This window comes from Camelus ferus, chromosome 3 (genome assembly GCF_009834535.1).
Source record: "Camelus ferus isolate YT-003-E chromosome 3, BCGSAC_Cfer_1.0, whole genome shotgun sequence".
NCBI lineage: Eukaryota > Metazoa > Chordata > Mammalia > Artiodactyla > Camelidae > Camelus > Camelus ferus.
The window spans coordinates 87,720,716-87,745,431 of record NC_045698.1 but is presented as its reverse complement, the minus strand read 5'-3'; the positions used below and the strand labels follow the sequence as shown (position 1 = coordinate 87,745,431).

The following is a 24,716-nucleotide window of genomic DNA, read 5'->3' as shown; positions in this document are numbered from 1 at the left end:
TTATTAGTGCAGAATCTTAGAGGGATGTTTCCATACCCTATCTAACGTTTTGTTACATAGACATTGAGTAAGAATCTACTTTAAATTGACCTTTAAGAATGTCTTGTTCCTTTCACATCAAACATTCTTTGTGACCTAAACTCATGATCTTCATTCCCACTCCTTCCTTAATTATGGTCAGTGGCTTTGACCCCACTGCCCTTTACCAGCATTAGACACACCTCACAGTCAACAATAAGCTCCCAGAAACCAGTCAATGGATACTTTTTTGGCCTTATCAAACCAAGTGAGTACTAGCATTCCTTCGTAAATCTCCTCCATCCATGACTCAATTCTTGTCCTACCGCTCTGGCTATTCCTTACCACCTTCATTGTGGGTTTTCCACCCTCTACTTAGTCCTCACATGTAGGTGTTTTCCATGTCTCTGACTTTGCCCCTCTTCTCTTTTCTCTCTACCCCCAAATATCATCCATGCTCCAAAAACTCTATTTCTAATCAAGCCTCTCTTCAGAGCTCCAGAGAAACACTCCAAATTGCCAGCTGACATCTCCACCTAGAAGTCCAAAAAACACCACTAACTCACTAATGCCACTAATTCACCACTAACTCTGAGTAGGGGCCTCCAAATCTGTTCCTTCCCTACTAATCTCTGTTAAGAGTAACACTATGTCCCTAGGTACCCATGCATGAAAGCAGTCACCCCAGATTCCATTCTCCCTGATCTCCCACATTCTTAATTCCACCTTCTGCCCTTTCCTATTGCCTATCTCAATTCAAGGGGTATCTCATTATTCCCTAAGTGTTCTTACTAGTGTTACCTCTACTCTTTTTCTTCCACACAAAAGCCAGACTGATCTGTCACTCTTCTGTCTGAAATTCTTGAGGTTCCTCATTACTTAAAAATCCAACCCTCCCCCACCACATATTAACATACATACATATGGCTCTGGTCAGATAAACTATTTGTCCTTTGGGACAACACCTCTCTTAATGTTTTGCATTTAGAAGCCAACTCCTACTTACCTCCCAACACTCAACTCAGATTTCATTGCCTCCCCAGTTTCCCTGGGATGTCTCTCAAAACTTTGTAAGACTCTTACTCTGCCTTGGGTGGTAGGTAGCCCCTTCCTCCACAGCACCAGTGGATACTGCTATCATAGTACGTATTACACTGTATCAGTGTACAGCAGTTACAGGATCACAATACTGTACTGTTTCTGTCTTCCTCACTAGACTGTAAGCAACCTGGTAACAGAGACAAAGCGTCCCATCTCCCTATTACCAGCATCTGAGTCAAGGCCTGCCATTATAGTACTGTAACAGAGAACACATCTGACCCCATATTGGATTTGTTTCTTTTACTTTAACCTTTGTATTCTACTGTTTTTGCTATAAGTTAATCACTAAAGGAATGTTGCCTATTTACATAAGGGCCCATCTCCAGGCAGGAACTCTGCCTCCCATACCTAAGTGTTAAGCTAAAATACCTTTGTTTAAGTCACAGGAAACATCCTGACCAGGCCCACCTGTGAATGGCTACAGGAAAGAAATTAATACATCCCATCCAGAGTCAGTTCGGAACCAGGAAATATTTGCAACAATTTCTTGCCTTTTTTTACTCTACCTCCTCACCTTCCACTCTGTTCTATTAAAGAAACTAGCATCAAAACTCCAGCAAGATGTTTCTTTGGGACACTAATCCACCATCTTCTTGGCTTGCTGGCTTTCCAAATAGTCACTATTTCCGGCCCCAACAACTCCTCTCGATTTAATGACCTGTTGTGTGATGGTAGTATGAGTCTGGACTCAGTACGTGTTCCACAAATGTGTGCTGAATAAAAAAAACGAATATTTCTGTCGTGAGTATTAAAGACTTATTTAGAGATTTTATTTTCTTTTAAAGTTATTATTAAGGCACAGGGTCAAGTAGGAAAGTAGCTTTTCAATAAGGAAGAAAAAACAAAAGAAGTCTCTTTCAGTAATTCATTTTCACCCTTTCCTTATTAGCAAATAAAGCCCTCAGTATTTCAAACAGTTGCCTCAGTTACTGCACCCTCCTGACAAAATAAAAGCTATCTCAACTATCACTGTGAAAATCTTACATCTAGTACCATTTCCAAAAGTAGCACCCAAAGGAACTTGATGAAAGTCAACTGTCTTATGTTAAGACTTCAACTCCAAGAATAGATGACGGTACTCCATGAGCCTGCTTCAGGTCAGTATTAAATGATGGGATCCATACAAAAATCCTATAACAAGGCTAGAAGATGGAGCTGAGATCTGTTTTAGCTCTGCCATTTATATGCTAATTTGTCCCAGCAAAATACTTAATCTCTCTGAGCCTCAGTTTCTTCTCTCAACAAACAGGGTTATCATAAGACTTAAGACAGTGTCTGTAAAGCATCTAGTAGAGTACCTGGCGAACACAATAAGCATGAAAGAAATGTTAGCTCTTTTTGTCCTGCATCTTGCACAAGTATTCTCATCTCTCTAGGTTTCAGTGTCTGAATCTACAAAACAAGCTGGTTAGATCAGATGATCCAAAACCCCTCCTAGCAGTAAAACTGCTATAATTCTATCTATGATCAATAAATGCAAATGAAATAAAGACAAAAAAATTAGATTTAAAAAGGACCAAGTAACCATATTAGCTAGGGAAAGTGTTATCATCTAGGACTACAGCAAAGATATCAGCAGTGGGGGAGGGTACAGCTCAGTGGTAGAGTGCATGCTTAGCACGTGCAAGGTCCTGGGTTCAATCCCTAGTACCTCCGTTAATAAATAAACGAATAAACCTAATTACTCCCTCAAAAAAATAGACCAAAAAAAAAAAGACATCAGCAGAAACCTAAGATTATGACCCAAATGTGGATCTTTTTATTCCTTTATGCTAGCAACATAAGCATAACAATAAAAACAATCAAGAACTAGAAAGAACCTCCAGAAATTAAAAATAAAAAACTCCCCCAAACAGGAAATGGACACTCATCTGCTGTTAGCAGCATCAAAAATTGGCAAAGTTGTAATTATCTAAGCAATGGTCAACATTTTACCAGTAAGTTAGTTAATATTTAACCATTAAGTTAACCAGGAGGAAAAATCTGATACTGTCAGCAAGAAAAAAGGATAATCGTGACCCTCTATGGCCTTTAGGAAATTAGGTATATACAGTCACTGCAAAGCCAACATCTTTGGTCACAGCAAACTAAGTGGCCCATAAAGGTTGTTGACATATCTTCAAAATGATGATACAGCACATTTACTGACATGTAAAGAAGTTCACAAAGTAATGTAGCATGAAAAGTTACATATCAGTATTTATCATGAACGCATTTTTGTTAGTAATACGGATATGCACAGAAAAACTTCAGAGCTCTAATTCATGGAACTAAGGGTGACTTTTATTTTCTTCTTGGTGTTTATCTGTATTTTCTAATTTTCCATAATGAACATACAATTTTTTGAGTAACACCAAAAAAGTTTTTTAAAATTCTCCAAATGTAACAGCCAAAACACAATCCCCTTTATCAGGGAGATACACTCGGGGCGGGGGGTGGGGGGAAGCGGGGGAAGAAGTTAAAAACTCCGATTAGGAAACTTCCTTGGATCCCAGAATGACTGGGAATTTCAGTTAGGGTCCCATCACCCAACTGACATTTAACATTCATTCTCGCAGTGCATGAACTAGACCGACAGTGATGATATACAAGTCTAAAGATCCCTAACCCAGAAATACCTGTGGTGAAGTCACCTGGACAAATGAAAAGAACAAGCATAATAATATGAGAAGGAAAAAAAGAGATTCAGAGACATATTTTTATAGTACTTTATCTTTCATTCTGTGTATTTACTTCCTTGAATCTGGGTACACCAAAAGATTACCTAGTCTAATCTCCTATTTAAATGAACAACTCCAAAAAGATTATCTTGCTCTACCAAACATCCTTTGAAAGCATGGGAAGGAAGTGCCAAGACTGTTTAATTACTTAGGACCTGCCTCCCAGACTATAACACCAATTCTAGGAGTCTCATCCTTCCCGTTCTTCCCTTAAAAATTAAAGTAATATTTACCATGAAGTTTTACAGCTCTCATGTTAAGGCCAGGGTGTTACTGGCAACTTTATTCTACCAGGGCAAAATCAGAACATAAACAAAAGACCAAGTAATGCATGGGATCAAGGTTTTTGTTTTTTAATTAATATTTTACATACAAAGAAAAGGCCTTAAAGCAGATTAGCATTTATTATTTTAGGTTTGAAAACTGAAAAATACAAGTTAAAACAACCCTGCAAGGGGAAAGGGTTTATAGCTCAGTGGTAGAGTGAATGCTTAGCACGCATGAGGCCCTAGGTTTAATCCCCAGCACCTCCATTAAAGAAAGTAATTAATTAAAAAACCCTGCAGATGTTGCTTAGTCTTGCACCAAAATTTTATTGTGACCAAAATATGTAGAAAGTCACAGAGTAAATATTTATAGTAAGTTCAAACAGGCAGTAAATATCCACCACCCTCTTCTCCCCTAAGAAAGAGAAATAGTTTATTTTATTTACATTTCATTTCAGTATGCTTCTTAATTTCTTCAAATTGCCAATCCTGATAAAAATTCACCCATTTGCTAGGCTAGAAAAAGGTACAGATTTCTTAATTCTTCCTGAGGTTCAGAAAACTACTAGGGACACTTTATCCCAATTTGTACAGATGAGGAAGCGAAGGCTCAAAGAATTCAAGTACCCATCCCAAGTCACAAAAAGTAGGAAGTTGCAACCTCACATAGTGCTCTTGCTTAATACTACCCTATCTCAGGCTACTGTGACTGACAAACGTCCCAAACATACTTGGCACATCAGTATCTGTACACATTTTTAATGAAAACATACAAATTCAAATTTCCCAATAGATGTTTCCTTCCTAATGTACTAACAAAGTAAAATCAGAGGAACGCCCCTTTCCCAAAGGAACATACTATGTAGGCTTGAGCCCCTCAACCTCAATCCCATCCTATTAACAGCTACAATGCCTGGGGACGGGGGCAGGAAGCCTACAATATTCAGGTACATATATACCATGGAAAAAATACAATCAACATTATACCTCATTCTGTTTAGAGAAAAAAAAATCTGTTATTTTCATAAAATTATATTTAAAAAGAAGCACCAAGTTTTGAAAAGATATGAAATTCCACTTTAAATAACAACAATTTTGTCCAGGATCTCAAAGATTAATTTGAAAACACTGGCTGTGAGGCCTAATACCCATAAGACCCTAAACTATATTTCTTGGGACATCCTTTTTAAATTAAAAAAAATTTTTTTAAATGAATGGACAATAGATTGACTTGCTCAACATCTTAAACAATCCTACAGCAGCCACTGTATCAGTTATATACCAGTGAGCCCCCATCTCCACTTTTCTAATTCTCAAAAGAGAAAATCACTTGAGTTAATTTTGCAGACTTTCAAGCTTGAATATCTACCATGAATCAATCAACCAATAAAGTTTGTGTTTGAGAAATAAAGCACAACTTCTAGAACCTGATGAGTCAAGTGAACTTACTAAAAAGCAGTCAATTAAAAACATAAATCATTATATGTAATTCCAGTGCTCTAAAACCTAAATTTTCATTAATCCATTTGGTGATAAACCTGACCGGAATGGATGTGAGGCTATTTTTAGCTATCTTTCTCAACTTACAGTGACTATTAATATCTTTCCCTGCAGACATATCTGTTTCACATACAGTATGACCCCAGACCCCACTAGGGGTGTTATATACAGCATACACATCATAACACCTTCTTAAAGTTGGAACTGCTTTTACTTCCAAACATATGTGGCCATAAGGGTTTTACATAAAAGATTGTGGACCAGTACCACTGAAGGGAAAAAAAAAAAGGCATGTATCCACAAAATTACTTGCTGAACAATTGATCAACATACTTAATTTTCTCTTATATTTAGTTTTCCTGCATCATTAGTTAATAATGAAATTCTAAAATAAGAACTTTACCTTTTTGTTGACTGATGGCATTCACCATCATTCTGGGAAAGTGTTCCCCCAAGAAGCTTCCAACGAAATATAATTAGGCTTGGACTGAATGGGAGTAGCTAAATCTTAGATCTGAGATCAGTTTCCCTGTGAGAGACCACCTGCACAGAAGCTGCTGTCAAATTCTTCCTAGCAGGGCAGGTATCTACAAATTCTTGTCTTTGAGGTATGTTGCATGCTGAAGAACCAAAAAGGGACTAAGTAATTTTGGAATCTATAAATTCTCTCAAGACTGCATTCTTAATCTAAGTCCACCTAAATGATAGATTAATTACAAAGACTGACTCCAAATAAAAAGTTAAATAGAGAAAATTATTCTTAAACAAAAGAACTCAATAGACCCAGACAATAAAACACTTCTTTTTATCTTAAAAATTATACTTCAATTATTGCTCAAAATTAAATAACTTCCAAGATTTTCAAGATTTACTATGCACAGGCAATGACCTCCCCACTAGACCCCAATAAAAAGGCAGTAAAGTAGACAACGTAGAATAAACCCACAGTACCCAAAGGAACAGAAAAGGGATCATTAGCAGACATTCCAACAAATTGCAAATGGATGAAATGTAGATAGAAGTACCTATAACAAACATGCACACGGGGGCTACAGGAGAAAGTGAGACCAACTTAAAATGGGGGACTAACTCATGAGACAGTTTTACACCCGGCCCTCCTGAGCACCCTTTAATGGAACTGCAGGCCTTCCCAAAAGCTGGCCAAGAGTACACCTATTCATATATAAAGAGGTTCTAACTTGTTCTTCCATTCAGAAAAGGGGGGAGGAGCCACCTAAACAACAGGAGCAGTAACATTCTAGCATGATCTAGCCCTTCACTTGAAAATGTAGGCAACCAAGGAAAGTGACAAAAATCAGCAGGAAGAAAAAAAACTAAGCCAAACGAAAAGAACAAGTGACCAGGGAGGAAAAAGATAACCCAATTAACAGAAGAGAATTTTAAAAAGAAAACCCTAAATATTACCCTCAGACAGGTTAAAGAAAATAATGCATCCTTAAAATAGACATAAGCTGAATGAAAGAAATATCTGTACAAAAAGATTTATTGGAATTAAAAGTATAATTTCTGCCCTTAAAATGTCACTATTGAGCTGGAGAATAGTCAAATTTCCCAGAATGAAAAAAAATTATGAGAAAACAAGAGACCTAAGGGTTCAACATTCCAACAAGAGTGAACAAAGAAAATGGAGCACAGAAAAGTCAGGGAACAAAGTAAGTTTCCAAGAGCTAACTAAATATCAAGACTTTAAATGGAAAGGACCCACTTACAAGAACTATGATGCATAACAGAATACCTATACCTAGAACTATCACCATGAAATCCCAGAAAACAAATTCCAAATCCCAGAAAAGAAAATTTCAAAGCTTCCAAAAAGGAAAAACAAAGTAATTACCAACAGAAAATAACTGTGACTGGCATGAGGTAGACATTAGCCTAATCTTCTGAGGGCTCGAAGATAACATGGCAAGATAGTTTCCAAGTTCTGAGGAAAAATTGTGAACAAGCATTCTATACCTAGCCCAACTATCGATCAAGCATCAGACAAAAAATCAAAGTTATTTTCAGACACACAAGACTTGGAAAGTTTACTGCCTGCCATCTTTTCTGAGTAAGTTTCTTAAGGACGTTCTTCAACAAAATGAGGAAAGGAAAATTTGTGATCCAGGAGGAAACTAGATCTAAATTGGGTAAATTCCTAGAATGTCAGCTGCACAGCATGTCTTAAACGCAGAGAGCTTCAGAGAAGAAAGGAGATTCATGTAACAGATACGATTAGATATCTTCAAAAAGGTTGAATATATGCGGACGGCAAATTTTTCTTTAATCAAGAAAAATGAAAGATTATTTAGGGATAAAATTGTGCAAGAAAGTCAAAGTTGAAATATAACAGTAAAATGTGGCACGTTTTGAGGAACTGACAGCATATTAGAAAAGAAAATACATCTAATCCTGACAAAAGAAATTGATTAAAAAATATACATAATCCCAACACACAACCTGTCATCTTAAAGAAAATTGTTTTTAATTGTCAAGCCCTCAGACAGGTCTTCCTTAAACACACTATCCCTTCACTCTGCTTTATTTTATAATCATATACAAAGATTTCACTGATTCTAGAACACATATTCTTCATCTTTTAATCCTGCTTAAACTAGTATGCATTTTACAATTCATACAGAGCATTTTACAACTACAACCAGCCAGGTGGCAGTCTTGTTACTGGGTCAAAAACCTTCAGTGGACATCTTCTGGAAAGATTATAATAGCATCAGCATCAAAATGCTTCAGATTTGATAAAATATAATATTTATTTGCTTGCTGGGCATCTCGCCCACTGCACTTAGCAACATAAGGACAGTAACTTATCTTTTCAAATCTCTATATCCTCCAACTAGAATATTGACTAGCACATAACAGATTATTTAGTATGTGTCACACTTTAACATCTCTGAAAGCAGAATGGGTCCAACAGGATGGATCCTACATAGTTGGCCCAGCAGTTTCTTTCTTCTTAGTGGTACACATGATAATGGCGAATCACATAAGCAATAGCACCTAAGATTTGAAGAAATTCAGTAACAAAGAATGTGGAGGAAGATGCAGACAGGAGGGAATGAAGTGATCCATTTCAAAAGGTGACTCCAGAAGTTGGTAAATCCAGGAAACAGAAATATACGTTTATTATTATTTTTGTTCTACAGAACTAAATACTCAAATAAAAACAAAAAGGGCTAAATGTGATTGCTTCCTAGAAAAAGGCAGCAGGCTTACCGTTTTTCACTACAAGCTAATCTACACTATTTTATTTTTACTAAGTACACACGTTCTTTATGAACTGGTTTTCAAGTATTTAACAAGAAGGGCAAGTAGAGATTCATTTATACAAAATCACAGAGATTGGGACATTTAACATAGGTATAAACAAAAAGACATCCAGAGTAACAAAGAGTCAAAATCTGAATCAGATTATCTCCAGAAATTTCAGCTGGCAATGGGGGGTTAAGACCATGAATTCTAGAGGCAAATTTAGCATATTTCTAAATCATGACATCAACACTAGCAGCCTACTGATGACAATCATGCCATTTTGCTCAACAGAAAGGTAGCAAGGTAGGATCAGCAAAGGCTTGCAAGTTATTCAGACCCCCTTACGTGGGTCTCCCTTGTCACAACTCTCCACAACACCCTTTCACCTGCCCTGGCCTGTCAGCACAATGACAGACGTGAGGACTGAGCACGGTCTCTCCAAAAAACCGAACTCACTATATCTTGGGGGTGCAAAAGCTAGGGAACGGGACAGCTGCCAGGGGGGTGGTGGTCTGCCGATTGGAGAACGGTGGCCAGGACACCCAAAAACCCAGCTTGCGGAGGCCGGTGCATAGAAGCACCCAAGGGCCCGCGCCTATCTTGGCCTAAAGAACATCTTCCTCCACAGAAAGCTAAAGAGCTTGAAAACCCATCCTGCCCTGTGCCGGTAGTGGCGCTCAGTTCAGACTCCGCCCCTCCCTCCTCGCCCAAAGCAGGCGCAGAAGGATCGCAAGATGTCACAGGGCGAAGACTGAGCGCGCCAAAGCGGGACCCACCCCCGGGAGACCGGGACGCCGGAGGCAGGTCCCTCCCCTTCCTCTCTCCGCCCGCGCAGAGCTCATTCATTCTCGAGGCGGGCAACCCGTCCTCCCCGGCCGGCCATTCCTGCACCGCAAACCCACCAGACGCTTTGTCTCCGGCCTGGCCGGAAACCGGGGCGCGCATTCGAGCGCGCGCCCAGACGCCACCTCCCCGCACCTGGCGCCCGCCTGGCCTCCGCGCGGAAAAGCCTTCTGGATCCTGGGGTCCGAGGCCCAGAGCTAGGCGCTCCTCCTTGGCGGCCCCAAGCGCGCACTTCGCCGGGTCCTACTGGGTATCCGGGATTGGGAAATGTACATCTCGGTCCCACCATCGCTATAACTCAAGGCCCCCGCTGAAAAACACTAGAATCTTCTCCTTCTCGGAGACGAAGACCCTGCCTCTCCCGAAAGGCGTGGGCACCCTGGCACTCGTCCACCCTCGAGAGCTGCGCCTCTCGCTCCTCATGTGAGCTACCACGGCGGCCAGGCGAGCACTCACTTGAGCAGCAGTTGGTCGTGCTCGGCCTTGAACTTGCCCAGCTCGATCTGTAGCTTGGCGCGCTCCCGGGCCGTGTCGTCGAGCGCGCGTCGCGCGTCGGCCAGCTCGGTCTCGTAGAGCGCCTTGAGGCCGGTGAGCTCGCGGCCGCGCACCTCCTCACGCTCCGTCACCTGCAGCTGCAGCGCGCTGTTCTCCGTCTCCAGGCTGCGCACCTTGTCAATGTAGACGGCCAGCCGGTCGTTGAGCTCGCGCAGCTCTTCCTTCTCCTGCAGCCGCGACAGCCGCGTGGGGCTTAGCGGCGTGGCAGGGCCGCCGGCGCGGCTGCCCGTCCGCGGCGGCACGGGGGTCGAGGTCGCCATGGCGAGCGGAGGGGCGAGCGGCGGGGAAAGCGGAGCGCGGAGGCCGCGGAAGGGGTGGCAGGGGGCGAAGCTGGACGGAAGGCACGAACCGGCGACCCGCGCTCGCGGAGAGGCCGGCGTGGGGAGGAAGGACGAAGCACCTGGGGTGGCGGGAGAGGGGTTACAGCACAAAGGGCCAAGGGGGCGGACTACGAATCAATCGTAAATCGCCCTTTGTAAGAAAGCATGCACACACTCACGCACGCATACACACGCTCGGGAAATACGGGGCGAAGGTGGCCAGGAGGGCCGAGCAGAGTCCGCGCGCCGCCACCACCGCCGAGTCTCCCGCCCGCAGCACTTTGTTTCCTCTCAGGCGGCGCGGAGCCGCGGGCGGGGTGAGGGGGGCGGAGGGGCGGGCTGAGGGGGGCGGAGGGGCGGGCTGGCGGCGAGCCGCGGGAGGCGGAGGTGGCGCGGATCGCTGTGCCGCGCTCCCCAACATGGCCGGCGCGCGCCGGCGACTCCACGTGACCGTCGCCGGCCAATGGGGAGCCGGCAGCTCGGGGGCCGGGCCTGTAAATTCAAACTCAAGCCCTCCGGCAACCGTCGGCTCAGCGCGCCCGGCTGGGCGTGGCAGGGGAAGGACAGAGGGCAGCAGGGAGGGGCGTCGGGGACTGCTCGCGCTGCAGCCCTGGGCCCAGCGCCGGCCGGGCCTTTCCACCACCCCACGGGGACCCCTGGAGGGGCCGGGCCGGCGGAAGGCGGGAAGGAGCCTAGAGGTTTCCGGGGCGGGTCCGCGCTGCCGCCCACACCCGGCGGTTCAGGGAAATTCAAATATAAACGTCTCTAACAGCCACACGCAAACTCGTAGAGGCCGAGACGACCGCGGGCGTCGTAACCTTGTCCCCGCCCCGCGAAGGGGCTGGGAAAACTGCCAAGAAGCCCCGCCGCTGTGGAGTTACGTAATGGGCGCTAGTGTCCCAGGTTCAGAACCCACTGTGTGCTGCTTCCAAGTGCAGGAAGCCTTTATTTTTCTCTCAGATGGAAAACTGTGTGTCTTAACACCTCCAACCATAAACTGACGCACGCGTGTCTCGAAGCCGGCAAAGACCACAGAAAAAGCAGTGCTGCTGGGCGGCCCCTGATCCGTTTACTTAACAATTTAGGGTCTTATAAAAATCAAAACCACCTCACAAGTGATATGATTAACATGCAACTAAGTAAATAGAACAGACTGTTCATTGTCATGCTTCACTGAAATCCGATGCATCAAAATCTAAACTTGTGAAAACTTAACAGAAATGACTTTTTGCTTTAAAAGGAGATCCCTTAAAATGTAATTGACAACAGTTTTAATAGGATGTCCATTAGTCCCTTGGAAAAGTTTTTAACTTTCAGGCTAATAGTTGTTGAAATTTACTACATGCACTGCACTAGGCTTTCATGGATTATCCGTCCACACAGCCGCTCTGTGGTGTGGGAACTGGATTCTTTCCATTTGAAAATGTATACATGTAATAGATTAATTTCCTCATGGCCACCCAGCAGGGAACAGGACTGCATTCGAAGCCAGGCGGTTTCAATTGCCTCCAGAGCCCTTAACTAAAACTAGAAGGCCACCTCATAACCTATTAGGGACGCATGTGTAGAGTAATTACAAGTTAGTTACCTTAATAATGGCAGAAATGGAGACTAGAATGTTTTTAAAATATTAATCATGTCTTGTACATAAGAATTAGTGAAGGTCACTGAACTGCATATCATTTTCCATGCATTTCACTCAATGAGTGATGATACTCTCCTTATTAATGGTTCTATTTCTGTCCTGTCACCTAAAATACCTCCTTCCTTAACCTCATTGACAGAGAGTTGGAAAGGTTCGATTTTGAAGCTGGTGGTAGTTTATAAGTAAGTATTCAGATAATTTTAATAACATAAAAGGACCTTGAAAGTCTAAATTACTTATAAATAAATGAGGCCTAAAGAAGGTGAGCACTGGGCCCAATGTCGTAGAATCCAGATGGCTTGGTTTTCACTCTTTATTCTCCTTTTAACTTAGGCTTTAAAAACTTTTTTTGGAAATTTTAAAAAACTATTTTCTCTCTGTTTTCGAAGTTTTAAGATTAGGTATGAAGTGATTTCAGGCGTGATCTCTACTGCTCTCAACCCCATGAAACTTTCTGGTGATGGAATCCCTCAATCTCAGATTGTTTTTGGAAACTCAGATTATACCCTATTAGCTGAAACAACAAATACACTGGAGTCAGACAGTTGAGGATTTGCTTTTGATAGCAATGTAACTTTACAGAAGTTATTCCTTGGTTTCCTCATAGGAAAATGGGGATGATTCCTACCTTGTCAGGGGTTTGCAGTAATTAAATAAATATATATATATAATGTGTTAGACATAATATGGGATGGCTAACTAGTAATTCTCACTAATAGTAATCGCATGTCTCCAATCAAAAGCAATGAAAAAAAATGGAAATCTCTTAGCCTTAGAATTAGGCAATTGTGTAAACATTTGGCCAGGTACTTTACTAAATGTACAACTTCCCTTATTCTCTCAGCTTTTCCCATGCTTAACTCTGACCCTGGCGTAAGGCCTAGTTCTTCCCTGCTCTTTCATACTAAATGTGTCCAGCCCTCCTCATTTAAATCATTCCTGCAGAAGAAGGCATAGCTCAAGTAGTAGAGCACATGCTTAGAATATGTGAGGTCCTGAGTTCAATCCCTAGTACCTCCTCAATAAGTAAACTTAATTACCTCCCCCTACAAAAAAGAAAAAGAAAAAAGTAAATCATTCCTGCAGTCTGATCACCACCAATATTTTCCCCAGTAAACGAGAAGTCACAATTACTACGTGAGTATGGTGATGATATATTTGCATTTTCAGGGACAACTGTGATTTCAAATATTTTGCCTCATTTTTTCTGTAAACCTTCACTTAATTATCAGTGCACATGTTCTGATTATCGGTTAGGCCATGTTTATCGCAACCAAGCCTCAACTTGCCATGATATCATTTAAACTCTTTAAAACCCCTCCCATAACACACACAGCTACCTCACTACATAGAATGTATTTGACATTTACCCTACTTTCTGAGTGTCATTTGGATCTAGGACAGAAAAATACAGGATACCTATCATCTTTGGGCAGAAGAGACAAAGACTAGGATGGAGGTGGGGAGGAAGGGAGTAAAGAAGGAGAGACTGAAAGCTAGCAGTAACCCACTTTTGTCCCAGGAGAGGGGAGTGATAGCTAGCAGATAGCTGACTACACAGTGCAAACAAATGGGGTAGCTAGGGCTGTAGTACAAAATGAAGAAAAATTGCTAAGTGGTATCCCTCTTTTTTTTTTTAAAGTAGTATCTCTTTGATATATGCTTGCTGAAGAAATAAATTAAGGAATAAATTAATACATGGTCTTCCACTAGGCCAGACTGTTTCTATTTAATATACTTTGCAAAGTTGATACTTTTTTCATTTGTCATGCAGGTTTAAGAATAAATCATGTTTTCCAAAAAAAAGAATAAATCATGTTTCAGAAGGTTGAATGACTATCCAGAATCCCTTCTAACTCTGATTTTAATTTTTGTGTCTTAAAAAGAGCTTAAGAGTGTGAAAGTGTATTTATCATCTTCAATAGAGTTCTCTTAGCATAGCCCCGTAAAGTTTATATACTGTTCAAAATTGTTTTTCAAATTGCTTGTTAAGACCTAGAGACATGGCAATAGTGGGATGGGTGGTATTATTTGAACTCAGTGGTTCCATCTTACTGATAGTTCATGATTTAGTCAAAAAGAAATATCAATTTGCACTTTTGCATTTTATTTTTATGCCAAAACATAGTCATAACACTACAATATTTTTCTTTAAATTATTTTTGAGGATAGCTTTAAAGCATCTGTTAAACTATTCCCTATGCATCTGATTTTTAAAAGGTTTTTTTTAATCTCATAAAAGTATGCCCCCTCACCCTATATTCTGCATCTCTGCCTTTAGAATGATACAAATAACAATAAAGACTGGAGTCTAAGTGTAGGGTTTACATGTAATTAAGCTGTTTCTGCTCTAATTAGAACTAACCCCACTCAAAGAGTTAAGAACTTCCCTTCTTCACAATCTTCAGTCACTTTATCTTGCTGAATGGTTTGTCTGTCTCAATAACATTTTAATTTATTCATTTAGTTCTTAGACTGTTGAGGTGAGACTTTCCTTGCCAAATTATCTTCCTCATCAGCCTTCCTGTCTCATTTTGCCAGAAGTTTCCCCATAAACTGAGTCTTTTAGATCAATCTAGAAAAGTAAGGACACTGTTTCCAGACCCCACAGGTGAGTTCAAGAAAGTAGAGGAAAAGAAAGATACAATATTTGCATAGCTGATATGGTAAAATAAAAGAATGAAGTTTCAACCAGGTGTCAGTGTGTGTTCATTTCTTCTTCCTCTTTACCGCAATTTTGGGGTGCCACTCTTCCCAGAATGGCATGGTCAAACTAGGGCTAAAGGCAATCATACCATTCTCAGCTTTTAAGTTTAATAGCCTTGATATAGGGGCAAGAAATACCTGAAAAGAAAGGTAACAAGTCCCCTCCACCCCATCTTCCCATCCCTACCACCCCAACCCCAATAAACACCTCTTGGCTGGGAAAGGAAGGAGAGTATGAAGCTAGATGCATTGTGGGAGTCACGGTCCCTTGACCCATCCCTGAGCTGAGTTGAGGATAGAGGTGGAAGATCCAAGAATAGAGATGGTTTGTGCCTCACAACAAAGTCTCTTGTTTCCTTCCATCTTGGGGCAACAGAACAAAATCCAAGAGCAGACTTCTCTAGAACCACTGTAGTTAGCAGCCTCAAAAAAAAAAAAAAAAAAGCAAGAAGGGGAGTGCAGGAATAGCCTAACCTTCTGTGATGGTTAATTTTATGTGTTAATTTAGCTGTACCACAGTGCCCAGATATGTCATCAAATATTATCTGGATGTTTCTGTAAGGGTGTTTTGGATGAAATTAATATTTAAATTGGTGGACTCTGGTCTCTTCAGCAAATGGTGTTGGGAAAACTGGACAGCAGCATGTAAAGCAATGAAACTAGAACACTCCCTTACACCATACACAAAAATAAACTCAAAATGGATCAAAGACTTGAACATAAGACAAGACACAATAAACCTCCTAGAAGAAAATATAGGCAAAACATTATCTGACATACATCTCAAAAATGTTCTCCTAGAACAGCCTACCCAAGCAATAGAAATAAAAGCAAGAATAAACAAATGGGACCTAATGAAACTTACAAGCTTCTGTACAGCAAAGGAAACCAGAAGTAAAACAAAAAGACAACCTATGGAATGGGAGAAAATTTTTGTAAATGAAACCGACAAAGGCTTGATCTCCAGAATATATAAGCAGCTCATATGACTTAATAAAAAAACAAACAACCCGATCCAAAAATGGGCAGAAGACCTAAACAAGCAATTCTCCAAGGAAGACATACAAATGATCAATAGGCACATGAAAAAATGCTCAGTATCACTAATTATCAGAGACATGCAAATCAAAACTACAATCATGTATCACTTCACACCAGTCAGAATGGCCATCATTCAGAAATCCACAAATGACAAATTTTGGAGAGGCTGTGGAGAAAAGGGATCCCTCCTGCACTGCTGGTGGGAATGTAGTTTGGTGCAGCCACTGTGGAAAACAGTATGGAGATTCCTCAAAAGTCTAGGAATAGACTTACCATATGACCCAGGAATCCCACTCCTGGGCATATATCCAGAAGGAACCCTACTCCAAAATGACACCTGCACCCCAAAGTTCATAGCAGCACTATTTACAATAGCCAAGACATGGAAACAGCCTAAATGTCCATCAACAGATGACTGGATAAAGAAGAGGTGGTATATTTATACAATGGAATACTACTCAGCCATAAAAACCAACAACATAACGCCATTTGCAGCAACATGGATGCTCCTGGAGAATGACATTCTAAGTGAAGTAAGCCAGAAAGAGAAAGAAAAATACCATATGAGATTACGCATATGTGGAATCTAAAATTAAAAACAAACAAACAAAACATAAATACAAAACAGAAATAGACTCATAGACATAGAATACAAACTTGTGGTTACCAAGGGGGTGGGGGGTGGGAAGGGATAGACTGGGATTTCAAAATGTAGAATAGATAAACAAGATTATACTATATAGCACAGGGAAATATATACAAGATCTTATGGTAGCTCACAGAGAAAAAAAATGTGACAATGAATATATATGTGTTCATGTATAACTGAAAAATTGTGCTCTACACTGGAATTTGACACAACATTGTAAAATGATTATAAATCAATCAAAAATGTTAAAATCAATCAATCAATCAATCGGTAGACTCTGAGGAAAGCAGATTGCCTGCCCTGCTGTGGGTGGGCCTCATCCAATCAGTTAAAGGCCTGAAAAGAACAAAAGACTGATCTTTCCCAAGCAATATTAAATTTTAACAGCAGGCAACCTTCCGACTTGAACTGCAACATCGGCTCCTCCTATGTCTCCAGCCTGCCAGCCTACCCTGTAGATTGGTAGATTTTGGACTTGCTAGCCTTCCTAATCAGACAATCCAAATCCTTAAAATAAATCTGTCTATATATACACCTCCTATTGGATCTCCTATTGGAGAACCCTGGCAAATACACCTTTTCTATGCCCATAAGAAGGATGTGGAGGAGCTAAGGAAAGCCAACAGATTGAAATGAGTGGACTGGACAGGGAAGCTGCAGGCTGAGCTGAGTGAACTGGCCCCTTGAGGGATGGTGGGACTGCAGAAAACTCAGCAGAAGCATTGAGGACAGATGTGACAGAGGCCAACGTCCTGGGGAACTACAGTAAGTCACATATAGAGAAGGCCAGCGCAGAATGGAGACAGAGCAAAACCAAGAGGCTCTCCTTACCATTGGTAAGAATCTCCTTGGACTTTGAGTCAGCTTCAGGTAGGTCAGAAAGATGAAGAATCTATGGGGTATTGAACTTGAATATGATTGATATGTAAACCTCATCTTGTCCATGCCTCTGGGAGATTGCAATCTCATCATCAGAGTGGTCTCCTATATCTCTTCACACTGCTTTTCCCCCCAAGTAGGTTTCATTCTATCCTAAGCTCTCCCCATAGGGTTAAAAAGCTTCTAAGCACCCAAACCTAAGTTCTCCTGATAACTCACATATAACAAATCTCAGGAAAACAGATTTTACTGTTTGGGTCACAAGCCCACCTGTGACTTGACTACTGCATCCAGAGCTAAGCGGTACTCTGATGGGCCAAGTCTAGGCCCAAAACCCACCCTTCAATAGGCAGGAGTGAGGGGGAGAGTCAGGAATCAAGCGTGGTATCACCAAACCAGATAGGGTGGGATTCCGTCAAGAATGAGGAGTTCATCCCCAAAAGAGAAGAGGGGATGCTGTACAAACGAAAACAGCATACATCAACCTCATGGAAGGAGAGCAAAAGAATTAATAAAGTAGTACTTTTTCTGGCCTAAAAATTCTCATATAAAAACCATTAAAACAGAAAATCATTAAAGTTCACGATACCTGAAAAGTCATACTCGTTTGCTCAGTCATTAATCCATGCACTTACTCAGCAGACATTTGCAGACTTATATGCAGAACAAGAATGACTGAATGTCTTGTAATCTATGGTGAAGAAGAATATGAGAACAAATGTATGTATATTGCTATGTGACGGAAGTATTGTGCTATACACCAGAAATTGACACAACATTGTAAACTAACTGCACTTCAATAAAAATGTATTTTTTAAAAAATGACTGAAGTCCATGATCCCCACTTTGAGGCGCTCACCAGTTCAACTGTGGATAACCAAGCATTCACTTACATAAATTCTGCCTCACAGTGCCCAGTACTAAAAAGGAGGCATGAACAAAGTAATGTAGGTGCACTCAGGACCCGTCAGGCCTCTGTGGTGGGGAAGAGGAAACCACTTACAGACAGATGCTCTCTGAGCTGGGCTGATAAGAATGTCAGCCCCCAGAGACTGGTCAATGGATTCAGTACTTTGTAGAGCTCTGGAAATGGCAACCCACACCTCCAGGGAGAATTAGAGGAAAACCCCAGATGGAATCCCAACATCCTCATGGTGTGCTTTTTATTTCAAACCATTGTGTAGTTGTCCTTTACACTGGGAGTTAGTAAGGTGGTAAGGGAAGCAGATTTTAGTCGACAGTGTTTAGGCTTGGCTGACATTAGGCAAGAAAAATAGAAAATGGAGGAAGTGATCATATAATTAAAACAAGTACATCACTTAAGCTGATTCATAAGATCACAGTTATGCCTTGCCTAAAGCAAAACAAAAATAGAAAACAAATTAAGCAGGAAATTGAGTAGCTCCTGAGTGTAAGCCACAGCATCACATGCTATCAAAGAAAAATTTTAAAGCATGAAGTGTGGGACATTCCCTCTATAGAGGTATTGTATTTTGTGTGTGGAAATGAAATGTATACATGCAAATAAATAGGTTAGGCAATCAAGCCATGAATGACAAAGGCCCAAAGGAGTGACACTGATGGCAAGGGTCAAATCTCTGGGGCTGCTAAAATTTAGAGAATGAAGAAATTAGAGAATAAGAGGACAACATGGAAAAAGAAGATTTAACTGGACATTGAAGTAGGGATAGTCTTATTCAGTAAGTGGTTTGATTTACAAAAAATTATCTTTATATATAATTTTTCAGGAATAGAACTATTCCATAAAGTGAAATGATTCTACACTTTATATGGAATATTTCTATCTATGTTTAGTATGTATATTAGAATATGGGCAAATATTATCCAGAATTTGGATACCCACATACCTGGGATTTAATAATACGAAAAACATTCTGTTAAAGTCTCTGCAAAGAGATGACATTGAAAAGTAATTAGTGAACTCTCTGATTTACACGTAGATTGAGTAAAATAGGAACTCAAACTTTCATATATTGCTGATGAGAATGTAAAATAGCACAACCACTTCAGAAAACTGTTTATAAAGTTATATATATAAAGTAAAAAATGCTCATTATTAAGTTAAAAATGCTCATACCCTGTATTCCAGCAGTCCTACTTCCAAGAAGAATGAAAGCACATGTCTACTGAAACACTTGCACAAGAAGTCTTCATAGTAGATTTATTCATAATGGCCCAAACTGGAAATAATCCAAATGCCTGTCAACTGAATAGACAAATAAATAATGGTATAAGTACTATTGAGCCCTTAAAAAGAATGAGCTACAGATACATGCAATGACATGGATGAATCTCACAAACATTATGTTGAGCAATACAAAGTACTTTTATGTGGTTGGTTTATATGAAATTCAGGGACAAGTAAGTGTAATCTATGTGATAGAAATCAGAGCAGTGGTTGTCTACCATGGTAAGGATTAATTGGATGGAGACATTAAGGAACTTTCTAGAGTGACAGGCTCATAGGTACATGGATAAATACAGTTATCAAAGCTCATTAAATTGTACACTTAAAATCTGTTCATTTCACTATATGTAAATTTTACCACAATGAAAGCATAATCTGGTCTCTTACAGATTAGATTTTAAAACTCATAAGATATACTTTTAAGCTTTTTTTTTTTGTAAGTGGGTAACATTTCCACTTTATGTGTTGCTTGAATTCTAAATTTCCTGTGGACTCTTCATTTTTTTAAACCCTACTGTAAACCTGTGTGATTTCTTCAGGAGCCAGAAATTATATAAAACCACTTTTTTTAAATCCTATGACTTAATAAGATTTAAAAGATGCATTTGAATAATGAAGTCAGGTGTTAAGGGTAAAACTGGTGACTTGAGAGCTATTGACATTTTTGTCTTGATAAGGTTGGAATATGAATACTAAAAAACTGAGAATTTAGTAAAGAAAAACTAAGCCTAAAATAATAGCTTCTACCTATGAAATTCTGTTTTTCACTACTATATTGATTTTATTTTATAAGATTTCCTATTTGGACACGATCATTCTATTACCAGATACAAATACAGATCTCTAGTCATCCAAGGACCTAAATTCTTTTATTACTATAACAACTTTCTAAACACTAAAGACACACCACAAGTTTAATTCAATAAGGATAGAGAAATAATTTACAAACGGGTGAGAGTGAGGAAGAAGGGAAGAAAAGGGGAATTATCAAAATCTATGGTATCAAAAAATTACCTATTGTTTTAATAAACATATTTATTTAAAAGTTTGACTGAATCTTTGTGGTCAGGCAAGCTTCAGTCTGTGATTCTCAAAAGCTGTGATTCTCAACTGGTGTGGTGGAGAAAGTCAGAAAGCACCCTGTTTTTAAAGGGCTTTCTCAGGTTTGAGGGGCAGATGGGATTTTTCATGTTTATTGAGAGAGATCATTGGATGATAAAGTTATGAGACACTGCAGTGGAGAACATAAAGGAAATACAGCACATAACTCTACCCTTAGTCTCTCTGGGACTCTTGAGTTACAGCCAGAATTATATAAGCCCATTTACCATTACAGACCATAACTAGTCAGACAGCCCACCATGACAGCCATGACTGCAGAAAAGTTCCATCACTGTGACATTCGCTTGGAAAAATCACCCTGTGGTAACTTGAATCAACTTCTTCACAAGGTTTCAGAAGACTGTTGTCATTTAAAAGAAATTGGTTTCATTTCCCAGTCTTAACTTCTTAGTTTTTTTTCATTTACTATATACTTCCTTTAAGGGATTTGGGTTGGGTTGACCTCAAGTGAACGATGGAGAAACAAAATCTCAATTGTCATAGGGGAAAAGGAAGTGACAGGGGTGAGTCCAGTATTTTCATTTTTAAAAGTAAAGTGAATTCAGAATGTCTGTTTCACCCCCAAATAATTAAGATGTCATTCCTCCTATGAACCTTCATGGCATTATCATCTATAGCAGTCATTTGGAACCAAGCATATTTATTGCTTCTGGTCTATCATTATGACCAAATTATAAGACTCTTTAAGGTAGCAGAATTTCCCCAGGGGACAGTGCAAAGGATAAAATTTTGTCACTTTTCTGGCTATGACATTCATACAGGAGTAGAGCAACATACAACAATGATCTAAGTACCCTGACTAATCTCTCATTTCTCATAATGAGTCTACCTCATCTAAAAGATATTTTTCATACTTCCTTGAACAACGAACTCTAGAAGGCAAGTCAAGAGATACTCTCAAAACTTCTCAAAACAATTATTTAAAGACTGTAAGAATTCCATTTGGAAACAGATTTTCTATTACTTTTGTCTGAAAATAAGTGTCTGATCTGTAATGTTTATTTCTGTGACTATCTATTGCTGATAAAATAGTAAACGACATACAATGTAAGACTTTTTCTCCTTAAATACCAACAGCCTATCTCAGTTTCAGATTTACTATGTCATGGCAAATGCTTCCAGGAAACTTGGTCATAAAGAAATTGGAGGAAATCAACCACTTGATTTAAAATGCATATTAAAACAACTGAGTGTGGCATGCTAAGCAATGAGAAAGAGAACAATAGATGTATCACCTGCCCCAGATGGAATCTAGTTAACGTCCTACATGTTGCTAGGTCTAAAAGATGTTCATTTCAGCCCATAGGATAAATATCAAACACAAGAGTAAGATACATGTATCACATGTTAGCAAACGCAAGGTGAATGTGAAGGTTGGAAATTCGGTAGAAGGGAATTGCAGATTTGCATCTTAGGATCAAAATTAATGCTCTGTTCAGATTACCAGTAATACACTGTTTCACTTCCCATTTGTCTTTTCAAGCTCCAAAAATGACTTATGTGTAGGAGAGTTAACTAGATGGAGATCTGGATGCCAGATCTCTTTCTACCATTGGGGCTGGAGGCGAGAAAGAATGTGGAGACTGCTTTAGAGGTAGAGTGGGCTGACGTGATCAATCACTGGGCAGATAAAACTGAGAACACTGGGGGACCAATGGAGATACTGGGGTTCAGGTAGAATAAAGGCAGGACAGTGTAGGCTTTAGAGTCAGGCATACCCAAGGGTGAATCCTGCTAAGTCACTCACTATGCTATTTCTGGCAATTTGCTTGACATCTGTGAACCTCCATTTCCTCATTTGTAAAAAGCAGAGTAGGAACTACCATACAGGGATGTTGAAGGGATTGAATATGATCATGTATGTAAGGTCTACCTGTTACATAGTCAGTGCTCAGTAAATAGTTATTCCTTTCCCTTCTTCTACAAAAATAGATATTAGGGTCCGTACTTTCCAGTTTTGAAAACTCTTTAATTTAGCATATAAAGTACAATATCAGCACTGAGAAAAATCAGTGCCTGTTACAACACTGCATTTTCAGAATGTTAACTGTTTACTTTGTCATGCTCACTAATGTTTACTTGGCATAAAGGCAACAATTATATAAATATTGAATAGTACATGTAGTAGTAACTGACTTACCACAGCTTCATTCCATTTAATAAATTTTCAGTGACTAATCATTATTACCAGCTCCAGAGAAATTATAAAATAATCAAGCCACAGTCCCCACCCCCTAGAAACTGCTAGTATGTGTCCAAGAGGTCAGCATTAGTACATGTGACATGTGTTCTGATGAATCTTATAGTTATCTTTAAGTCAACCTCTCCTCCAAATACAAGATGCTGTGGTATTGAGTTTGAACTTCACAGCCAGATTTATCATTTTTTGATTATTTTTTAGACATCCAGACACAGTTTGATTAGTTTAGACTGATTTTTGTAATAGAAAGAACAAATCACTCTCACTTGTCAAAATATGAATCTGCATCTACTTTTTGCAAAAGATGTAAGGAGATAAGATCTATTTTTCTTAGATACGTATAATATTTAAATATAGATTTTTCCCTTTTTATGTTTATCCACCACTTCTACATTTTGAAGAGAAAAAAAAAGTGCAGGCTTTCTGCCTGACCACAAGATCAACTACTACAAGACGAAAAATGGGTGGTATTAAGGGTGCAGCCATCTGCTTGCCACTGGCTCTTGGTGAGACAAGTAAAGCTAATTAACAACCCCACCCCCACACTACCCATGCTTCCACCAGCTGGCCGGCCTCCCCTTCCCTCTTTCACCAGCTTCTTTCTGTATTCTCTGGCTTAGGGAGGTCAGAGACGTTTGCCTGTCCTGGGAAGCAACAACAATGAGCTTCAGCAACAGCCTGGGCCATGAATTTCTAAAATTTGAAAGGAAATTACGCAAACTACCTCCCCCACTCCCACCAACAATCTTCTCTTTCACTGATCAGATCTTCCTCAAAACATCTTTTTCACCCTGGCCAGGAAAATTGGGAGGTCTGGAATCCAATCTATTTTGTAATTGACAATTATCTGAGAGGCAAGTACCTAATTCCCACACTGAGTCTCTCATCAAGTTCACCATCGTTTTAGGGGCAGAAATGGGATACCAAGTCACTAAGTAAATATATATTTCACCGTAAAGCCACAGGAAATGATGAGGGGGTAAACTTAATGTGAAATGGCCGTGACAGCTCGTAAGTTATTACTCATTAAAAAGATGTCAGATACACGGGACATCAGTGAAGCAAAGATTTTGAGACTTTGAAGAATAAACAGAGTGAGACTTCTAACTGGTAAACAAATACAGACTAGCTATTAACACACAAGAAATATGATTCTATTTACCTGAGAAATAATGTAGTCTGGATAAACTGATGTTTCACTAACAAAAATCCTTGTTAACCTTGGATTTGGTTACACAAATAGCAGTATTTTCCCCCTGTACTTCCCTGTACTTCTTGGTCAGACTTTTTTTTTTCTTTTTCTACTTTGTAAACTAATACAAGCTATATACTGTTTAAAAAAGAAAATCTAACTGTTCCAGTTTAAAAGAAGAAAGACAATAGAAAACAACCTTTGAAAATTACAAACTGCAAATATTGGGTCAGAGTAAGAATTTGATTAGAATCTCGGAGATAAGCTGTAGTTACGCTTAATATGAAAAGACTTGCCTCATAGTTATATTTCAACACAACAATGTAAACTTGAAAAAGACAAAAATACTGTGAGGTTTTGATGTCAGAATTTTTACCTTACTAAAAGAACTTGCTGAAAGAAATTGCCCAAGTGTATCTTTTTATTTTAATAACAGAAGGAAAAAGAGGCCAACCAGTTCAGAGTATTTTTTAAAGCTGG

General features: G+C 39.8%; 1 protein-coding gene across 1 annotated transcript in view; it reads right to left on the bottom strand.

The window, feature by feature from the left end:
• The window catches only part of LMNB1 (lamin B1), a 45,112-nt gene extending 34,077 nt beyond the window's left edge, over positions 1–11,035 (bottom strand). The window contains exon 1 of the mRNA XM_032476624.1: positions 10,175–11,035. Coding sequence (XP_032332515.1) covers positions 10,175–10,533 — 359 coding nt within the window. The 5' untranslated portion in view covers positions 10,534–11,035. The remainder of the gene's footprint in view (positions 1–10,174) is intronic.
• Between the last annotated feature and the right edge of the window lie 13,681 nt (positions 11,036–24,716).